Here is a 9,301-nt window from a genome sequence, read left to right as displayed (position 1 = left end):
TAAGAGAGTTATGTTTTTCTTTCCACTTACTCTTGCACTTTAAATCATTACTAAAGTTGAAAAAAATGAAGTTCTATTGAACGAGACAGACAGGCAGGTGTTTTCCAGTGGAGTGAAATGCTTGGTCCATCAAATGTACAACTTTTGCTTTAGTATAGGGCCCCAGAATATGGTGCTGTCTGAAAGATTTGAGATTCTGCGTTCTGTTACGAGGAAATTGACTCCCTGATTAACTTAAGTGAATGACTCCAGTCAGTCAAGAAATTATTCTCCCATCACTAACTCGTGGGACACATACAATATAATACAAGCCGAAAAAACAAGGCAGCGTGTACAACTGAGAGTCAGTGTCATCGGATAGAGCTGTTCGAAAGACTCGACTCGTTCACGAACGTCACATCGAGCACACCCGGAAGGCGTGACACTGACGTCTTGTATAAATACAGATCTCTGACACAAGCTTTACTACACATCTTTACGCCTACGATTTTAAAGACTTGTTGGAGGTATGTTTTCTATGCATTTCTGTTTATCAGGCCGAATGTTACGTGGCTGCCGTGTTTTTTAGCTAGCGGAAGTAGATCACCATTGTTATTCTTTAATGTTCCGACATAGAAATGTCACTAACTTATGTAATAAAACATCAAATATGGATGTAAGACCTCAAAGCTGAAGTATGCATTAACTATATACATGTTTTTTAATACAGATTTTAATATGTGGCAGAAATGTGGCATTAAAATGCAAAGTTATTTCTGTACTATGGTCATTTGCCGCCATCTTCTGACCGTAGGGTGATATGATTCATTAGGCTGTACAGTTGTACTAAAGTTGTACCTACAGTCATGTAGTGTCTCTAGAGTTTGTATTGCCAATAATAAATGACCGTGAATATTTGATGTTGTCTATCTATATAGGGACATGATGGAGTGCTGCTGTGGACTCTTAACCGCCCAGAAACAACCAGGTATAGCAGAAACTGCAGCAAACAGGCCATCGATTCTTGGCATATTCCATCTCATCATTGTGTTTGTTATTGTGTGTGTGGTTCAGTTCCTCTTAAGGGCATTGAAGTAGAGCTGGAGGTGAAGGACCACGTGGCCACAGTGGTGTCCACTCTGCACTATGAGAACAAGGAGGACAAAGCCATAGAGGCTGTTTTTGTCTTCCCTCTGCCCGGAGATGCTGCTGTCTGCCATTTCAGCGCAAAGGTTGGACAGACTGAGATTGTAGCTGAGGTGAAGGAGAAACAGGAGGTGAGTCACATGCACGCTGAAAATCTGAAAAAGACAACCGCGACCACATGTTGTGCTCTCCAGGCTCGTGAGGAGTACGACGACGCATTGAGCTCCGGGCAGCAGGCCTTCCTGCTGGAGGAGAGCGATCAGAGCCCAGATATCTTCTCTCTCAGTGTGGGCAGTCTTCCTCCAGGAGAGAGCGCCTCCATCAGGCTGGAATATGTCATTGAGCTCGCCGTGCAGGCGGATGATGCGCTGAGGTTTTGTTTGCCTGCAGTGCTCAACCCTCGCTACCAGCCTCAGGGTAGGACACCTAGCAACACTTGGCAAAGACCTTTTTTATCCATGCTTGTTGTAATATCTCATATCTGTTCATGTTATCACTCGTTTATGTACAGTATATACCAATATTATTGCAATACACTGTATATTTTAGTAAGGTTGGAATCAAATATTGGGTCTTTGGTTAAAAAAACAGTTTCTTAAAACCCTGATTGAAATCTTTGAGCCGTGGAAGAATTCTTGTTGTGATGTTTCCAGGGAGCGAAGGTGGCGCCGTCCAGGTGACCGCTGTTCCCGCCTCTCAGGTGCCCTACAGTCTGTCCTTCTCTGCCCGGGTGTCCTCTCCTCGTCAGGTCTCCAGAGTGGACTCCAACTGTTCCTTGGAGCCTCTGCAGTACCTCAATGCAGAGCAAAGCCAGGCTGCTGTATGTAGAATGATGACATACGTGTGTTTGTCACAGTAGAGGCGTGTTATGTAATGTACAGTATGTATGTATTTATTTATTGGGACTTAGGTTAAACTGGCTGAAGGACACAAGTTTGACAGGGATGTTGAGCTGCTGATTTACTACAAAGACGCCCACCGGCCAGCTGCTGTGGTGGAGGCAGGACAGGCGTCTGCCAAGCCTGGTGAGATACCTCCAATCTCAAAATGAATGAATTAAAATCTAAATGAACACTTATTGTGTTTCAGGCACACTGATGGGGGATGCGGTGGTGATGCTGAGCGTGTACCCTGAGTTCCCCCAGGCTGTGATGTCTTCACTGGCATCTAGTGGAGAGTTTGTGTTCGTACTGGATCGATCTGGAAGTATGGATTGTCCTATCAACGACATTGTACACGATGAGACTCGCATCAGCAGTGCCAGGGTAGTCGGAGGGTCAATAAATCATTAATTTGTTTGTCTTCCCTATGGTGGCCTTCACTCCTTATCATTTCACTTCCACACAGGATACCCTTCTGCTGCTTCTGAAGAGCTTACCAATGGGCTGCTACTTCAACATCTACAGTTTTGGATCCTCCTTTGAACATATCTTCCCGTAAGAATGTACCCTTTCCTCAAATATTATATTCCTGTGTTTGGTCTCACACGTACTTGTGTGTATTTTCATGGCAGTAAGAGTGTGGAATACAATGAGAAGACCATGGAAGAGGCTCTGAAGAAAGTCAAGGAGTTACAGGCTGACCTGGGAGGAACAGAGATCCTTCAGCCGCTCAAACACATTTACAGCCAAGCCTGCATTGCCAATCACCCAAGACAAGTAAGTACACACACACACTCTCTTTTTAAAAATGTTTCAAACAGGCTTAACCAGTATTACTTTCTTGTGATGACAATGGATGACAAAAGAGATGCGATGTAACTTAAGTCCACTGTCAACTCTCCTTGCAAGCTTTTTGTCTTCACTGACGGCGAGGTGGGGAACACCAAAGAGGTTACGAGCCTGGTGAAGAAGAATTCCTCCTCCCACAGGTCAAAGCACATACACACTATACCAGTTGATTCAGCAAATATGAAATGAAATGATATAATATATGTACCGTATTTTCTGGACTATAAGTCGCTTCCGAGTATAAGTCGCACAAGGCAAAAAATGCATAATTAGGTATAAAAAAAACATACATAGGTCGCAAGTATAAATCGCAGGAACAGCCAACGTATGAAAAAAAGTGTGACTTATAGTCAGGAAAATACGGTATTTAAATGTACATTTCTTTAACCAAATTTTCATCCATCAAAATGTAATGACATTGCAAAACGTTGATCTTTTAAATACAGTTTTTAACATTAGAGACCTCTTGACATGAAATAACACCCCTATAGTCACCTTTACATTTGTGTATATATATATATATATATCATATATATAGTAGACATAATCTGAGAAAATAAGACTGACTCGACATAAATAAGGAAGCAGATTCGCATGTTAGCAGTTCCAATTTTTTGGATAATCGTGGATATTGTCTCATCAGTGTAATGTAAAGGTAGCTTTACAGTCGTATAACCCAATATAGTAGATATAATAAGAGTAAATAAGGCATTTATGATGTAAATGCAACTGCTCGTATCCCACCCTCGGCCATCTCTGCGTGGAGTTTCCATGTTCTCCCCGTGCATGCGTGGGTTATTTCCGGGTACTCCGGTTTCCTCCCACATTCCAAAAACATGCTAGGTTAATTGGCGACTCCAAATTGTCCATAGGTATGAATGTGAGTGTGAATGGTTGTTTGTCTATATGTGCCCTATGATTGGCTGGCCACCAGTCCAGGGTATACCCCGCCTCTCGCCTGAAGGCAGCTGGGATAGGCTCCAGCACGTCCGCGACCCGTCTATCCATCCATCCATCCATCTAATGTTAGATCATGGTTTTATTTTCAAATGCACTCACAGGAAGTACTGCAGACTTGCGTCTTGTATTTGCTATTTTGTGTTTAAGTTTACATCTGCAATATATAATGGGTCAATAAAAAGTCTTAAGTTGCGTGTGTGTTTGAACCCGTGTCTTCGCAGGTGTTTCTCTTTTGGGATTGGGGAAGGGGCCAGCACTGCTCTCATCAATGGATTGGCTAAGGAGGGAGGAGGTCACGCTCAGTTCATCACTGGAGCCGACAGGATGCAAGCAAAAGTACGCCTTAATAAGTGCTAAACAACAAATATGATTGTTTGATTACAATCCAATATTCTAACTCCAATATATTGATTATACAATCACTCTGTGCGTGTATTTGTTTCACAACCAGGTGATGCAATCATTACGGTTTGCTTTGCAACCAGCAGTGGAGGACATCTCGGTCACATGGGATCTGCCAAAGGGAGTGTCCGTCACTCTCCTGTCTCCACCTCTCACGGCTATTTTCCAGGGTCAAAGATCCCTCATTTATGCTCAGCTCACTGGACAGGTAGGAGTGTCACCACCGTGAAAGGAGCTTTCTTTCAGGGTTGACACTTGATGAATATGATGAGGGTGTGACAAGTAAACAGTACAAATATGCCATTTCTCTTTCTCAGCCAACAACTTTTGACGTGAAGACTGTTTATACTAGGGGTGATGCATCAGGCACCCGACAAAACACACAATGCCAGAAATGCATTGCTAGCTTTATACCATTCTTACACTATTAGCAATCAATCAATCAATCAGTCAATCAACTTTAATTTTTTTTTATTCACAACACACAAGGTGACCAAAGTGCTTTACATTAAAACAAAATAAATTCAATATAATAACAATACAATCAAGTGGTTGAGTGGTTAGCGCGCAGACCTCACAGGAGACCTGAGTTCAATCCCACCCTCGGCCATCTCTGTGTGGAGTTTGCATGTTCTCCTTGTGCATGCGTGGGTTTTCTCCGGGTACTCCGGTTTCCTCCCACATTCCAAAAACATGCTAGGTTAATTGGCCACTCCAAATTGTCCATAGGTATGAATGTGAGTGTGAATGGTTGTTTGTCTATATGTGCCCTGTGATTGGCTGGCGACCAGTCCAGGGTGTACCCCGCCTCTCGTCCCGAAGACAGCTGGGATAGGCTCCAGCACCCCCGCGATTACCTCCCCCCTTGTGAGAATAAGCAGTAGAAAATGAATTAATGAATGAATCACAACAAGTACACTTTTAAGCACATACGTATAAACTGTAATATTTGTGCGTTTGTTGGTTTTTAAGTTGTTCATGTGTTTCTCAGAGTTCAGAGGCTAAAGACGGTTGTGTCAATGTCAAGTACATGCTGGCCGGCCATCCAACCCAGAATCAGATTGCCTTCACTCTCCAACCCACAGACCAAACCGGGTAAAATACAGTGTTTTTAAAATGATTTTTAACACTGACAATTTTTCTGTTTTTCTTCAATGACAGTGTAACATATACTGTAAATTAACTCAATATGTTCTAGAGTAGGTCGCACGGTGGACGAGTGGTTAGCATGTTGGCACAGTCAGGAGATCAGGAAGACCCGGGTTTTTAATCTCCACTTTGGCATCTTTGTGTGGAGTTTGCATGTTCTCCCTGTGAATGCGGGGGTTTTAGTTTAATTGGCGACTCCAAATTGTCCATAGGTATGAATGTGAGTGTGAATGGTTGTTTGTCTATATGTGCCCTGTGATTGGCTGGCGACCAGTCCAGGGTGTACCCCGCCTCTTGCCCAAAGACAGCTGGGATAGGCTCCAGCACCCCCACGACCCTCGTGAGGATAAGTGGTTGAAAATGATTGAATGGTTGATCTAATGATATCTATTTATTTCGTCTGGAAAAAATATGGAATTTTCAAATGTCAATCCGTACGAATGCTGTTTTTTTCCAGACTTTAAAAAGGTACAGCTCAAAAGTTTGGGATCACTTGCAAATTTCCTTGTTTTCTAAAGAAAAACAAGTCATCCCAAACTTTTGAGCAGTAGTGTATATTGCATGTGTATTTTTTCCACTATTGTTGTCAACTTATTGTTGATTTAGCCATATTGTACTGAACAACCAGGACAGAGGCACATGAACCAATTGTGTTGCTATATGCTAAATCTCCACTCATCCTTGTTATCCCGGTGGGATACATTGTGGTAGTCTACCACTGCATAGTTTGTCAAAGTATATGAAATAACTGGTAACCATTTCTTTCCTGCAGATTAACGATTCACAGGCTGGGTGCTCGGATCGTCATTCGCTCGATGGAGATGGAGGAGGACAATGACGCTGTCATGGTTTTTGGTGAAACAGGAGACAAAAAAGAGGAACAAGGTGGAGTGAAGCAGAAAGTGGTGGAGTTGAGTGTCCAGTCAGGAGTGAGCAGTAGCCACACTGCCTTTGTTGCTGTCCACAAGTCAGAAAGCAATGCTGCTCAAGGACCTTTACTGCGTCGAAATATCCCAGTTCCCTGTAAGTGTCTTTTCCAAAAGTAGTTTAAAACCACAGCTCAGTGCATGTGTAATATAATGGAACTAAAAAGGCGTCATCTAATATTTCATATTTATGCCCATATTATCGGACATCCCTGCTAGTGTTTCACGTGTGTTAGCTTGTTGCTTTTGACCGTGATGTCGTTTTATTTCAGCTTTTCGGCATCGAATGCCAATGCCAATGATGATGTGCAGGATGGCATCACCTCAACCCTTTGGTGGGTAAATAACTATCAAAACACACAAGAAGTTTTACGCATCCAAAACTGCAGCTTTCCTTTTAAGTCCAGCGACATGGAATGAATCTGTTCCAGAGTCAAAGTGTGGCCATTACTGAAACTATTACTTTACAGCTGGTGCTTTAATGAATATTTTAGTCAAGTGTCTGGTAGCTAGCCAGCTGAAAATGGTGGTTGAATTCTGTCGTGGGGTGTTTGATTAGTGAGGTAAAGTTGTATGTTATTATTTCTGTCCATTACAGCTCATGTGGTTGATATGTGTCCTATTTTAATCATGCTTTTTTTTGAGACAGCATGTTCTAATAGCGGTTACATGGCGTGCATGGTAATGGAAGACTGTTGTGGTGATGGTGAGTCATTTCCAAAGATTTCTCCCAGAATGCTTAGCAAATAACCAAAGCATCAACATCGACAGATCCGGCGGTACTTATAAATAATTGTCTGCTCACAGAAGACTTGCTGTGTGACGACTCTGTGGAGGATGTGCCGCCACCTCCTCCTCCGCCCCCTCGCAGGGAGCTCTGGCTGGAGTTGGTGTCCCTCCAAAAGGCGTCTGGCTGCTGGACGCTTGAGAAGGCTCTGGCTGCTGCACTGGGGAAGACCAGTGAGGAGGTGGAGAAGTCGAAACCTGCGGCGGTGAGTCCCCATGATACATAAGACATACATATGCCGTTACCATTGGAAGAACATGATGATGTATCCAATGAATGGGTTAGAAAATCAGGATTAGCTCTTTAGTTTATGTTTAAAGCAACAATTTATTAGCCTTAGATAGCTAGTGTGCAAGGTGTGTGTGGCAGTGGTGGAGATCCCGCACAACTGATGCCATGTTTGTATGCCATGTGTGTTTAAAGCAGTCACACATACAACAAATGGAGCACATCATTTGCTCATCTTATAACACAGTATGGATAATCTTGTCCCATAGAATCATTTTTACAAATTAAGAGTGTGATATTTATCGTGCAACGCAAATTTTAACCCACTGATCGTGGTACTCGGGAACACCAAATTTATGCACGCTCTCCCCGTGCCTGTGTGGGTTCTCTCCAGCTACACAGGTTTGATGCACTTTAGATTAATTGGGGACTCTAAATTGTCCATGTGAGTGTGAGTGATTGTTTGTCTATATGTGCCCTGTGATTGGTTAGTGACCAGCCCCGCCTCTCACCTGAAATCAGCTGGGATAGGCTCCAACAAACCCCTGTGACCCTAATGAAGATAAGCATTATAGAAAATTGATAAATTTATTTTAATTAAATGTAATTTAATTCATTTTTTAGTTTTTTTTTCATTTCTTTAATTTAAATTAAATGTAATGACATTTAATTTGAATTTGTTTATTTAAATAAAATAAAATAAATCAATTTTCTATACCAGGGGTATGCTGGATTAAATTAAATTAAATTTATTGAACATTTCTGTGTTGAAATATTAATATTTAACGAGACTGAACAATTTACCTGGTATATAATAAAATTGATTTAACCGGGTTTATCTGTAAAAATAAAAAAAATAAGCCAAGCCAACTTCATTTGTGTGGCACTTTTCTGACCAAAGTGCTTTCCAGGAGTGAAATGAGTAAAAAACAAATGATAAAAGATGACCAATGTGCATAAAAAGATCAAATAAGAACATGTTAAAAAACAGTCAAATCAAAGCAATCAGCCATAAAAGGAAAATGGTAAAATGGGATTACACGAGTTAAAAAGTGGAAAAGGTGAGTCAGTGATTGTTATATTATACCATCATTAGTACAGTTGACAGTAAATGGTGTACTTTGTTGTTTTAATGCACTTTTTCTCCATTTTCTTTCATCTGCTGATAAATTAGGTGAGCAAGGACGTGTGGGCCACCATCCTGGCTCTCGTCTGGTTCCACGGGTTCAAGTCGGACATGCAGGATGAGTGGCAGCTTTTGGCGATGAAGGCTGTGTCTTGGCTCCGTGCTCAGAAGGGTGAGTTCTTAAACTACCACTGTAACAAAACGATGTCATTCGTACTGTACATGCCTTCTGATGATGGTTTTCTATCCCAGCGGCGTGTGTGACGGAGTGCGTGGAAGCTGGTAATGCCTTGTTGGGTTGTGAGGTGCAGAAAGACATGCTGGGGATTTGAGACATTTCATTCAAGACGCCATCCTACTTTGATCTGTTTTTACCATCCTTGTGCCTTATCATATTTGCAGTAGTTTCATCTTTTGATGATCAAACTGACGTTGCACGTTGTGACATGTCATAATACTGCAGTAAAATAAAAGCATATCAGCATGGTGTTTGCGGTAGCATACAAACATACTGTACCTCATATTCACCAATTGTATTTCACAGTATGAATGCAAAATAGCTATATAAAATAAACACTTCTTATGCATTGTTTGTCTGTGGTTGATTTAATGTTTGGTTTATCTGCTGACAGGAGTACTGTATGGCACCTGTATGGTGTGAATGTATCAACTTCCGGGATGGAATTATTATTTTTTTAAAGAATATATTTTATTACAAATTTCAATTGTATAAAACAATTCCGGGATGGAAATGTCAATTTAAAAAACACTCGTCGTTGCTGCCCTCTGTTGGTGGTCAGTGGATGCTACACTTGTTATGGCAGCGACAGTTCACCGTTTTCTCACACGTCACACACATTTTGAATAT

The 9,301-nt window shown here is 41.7% G+C and overlaps 1 protein-coding gene across 2 annotated transcripts; it reads left to right on the top strand.

Moving 5' to 3' along the window:
* The first annotated feature begins 371 nt into the window (after positions 1-371).
* Positions 372-9,014, top strand: LOC131134999 (von Willebrand factor A domain-containing protein 5A-like). Of its 2 annotated transcripts, none has more exons than XM_058080782.2 (19): positions 372-506; positions 918-967; positions 1,054-1,256; positions 1,320-1,542; positions 1,779-1,945; positions 2,036-2,150; positions 2,215-2,390; positions 2,473-2,561; positions 2,639-2,783; positions 2,916-2,995; positions 4,037-4,151; positions 4,267-4,425; positions 5,209-5,312; positions 6,139-6,389; positions 6,565-6,627; positions 6,942-6,998; positions 7,103-7,284; positions 8,482-8,605; positions 8,686-9,014. In XM_058080782.2, the coding sequence occupies exons 2-19, from the start codon at positions 922-924 to the stop codon at positions 8,763-8,765; spliced, it is 2,379 nt and encodes a 792-aa protein (XP_057936765.2). In that variant the 5' UTR covers positions 372-506; positions 918-921; the 3' UTR covers positions 8,766-9,014. The 2 variants fall into 2 exon arrangements, with proteins under 2 accessions (XP_057936765.2, XP_057936764.2); XM_058080781.2 differs by having other exon boundaries at positions 7,100-7,284.
* Positions 9,015-9,301: the final 287 nt, after the last annotated feature.

Source organism: Doryrhamphus excisus, linkage group LG8 (assembly GCF_037039965.1).
Source record: "Doryrhamphus excisus strain RoL-2023G ecotype Guam linkage group LG8, RoL_Dexc_Guam_v1.1, whole genome shotgun sequence".
NCBI lineage: Eukaryota > Metazoa > Chordata > Actinopteri > Syngnathiformes > Syngnathidae > Doryrhamphus > Doryrhamphus excisus.
The sequence above is the reverse complement of the archived record's forward strand: the minus strand, read 5'-3'. Positions and strand labels throughout refer to the sequence as shown.

Bases quoted from the DNA above. Each gene is read 5' to 3' on its own strand.
- LOC131134999 (XM_058080781.2), top strand. From the start codon at position 922: ATGATGGAGTGCTGCTGTGGACTCTTAACCGCCCAGAAACAACCAG. The intron at 2,391-2,472 runs GTAGTCGGAGGG...ACTTCCACACAG, and splicing joins CTCGCATCAGCAGTGCCAGG to GATACCCTTCTGCTGCTTCT. The intron at 6,628-6,941 runs GTGGGTAAATAA...TTTTTGAGACAG, and splicing joins GGCATCACCTCAACCCTTTG to CATGTTCTAATAGCGGTTAC.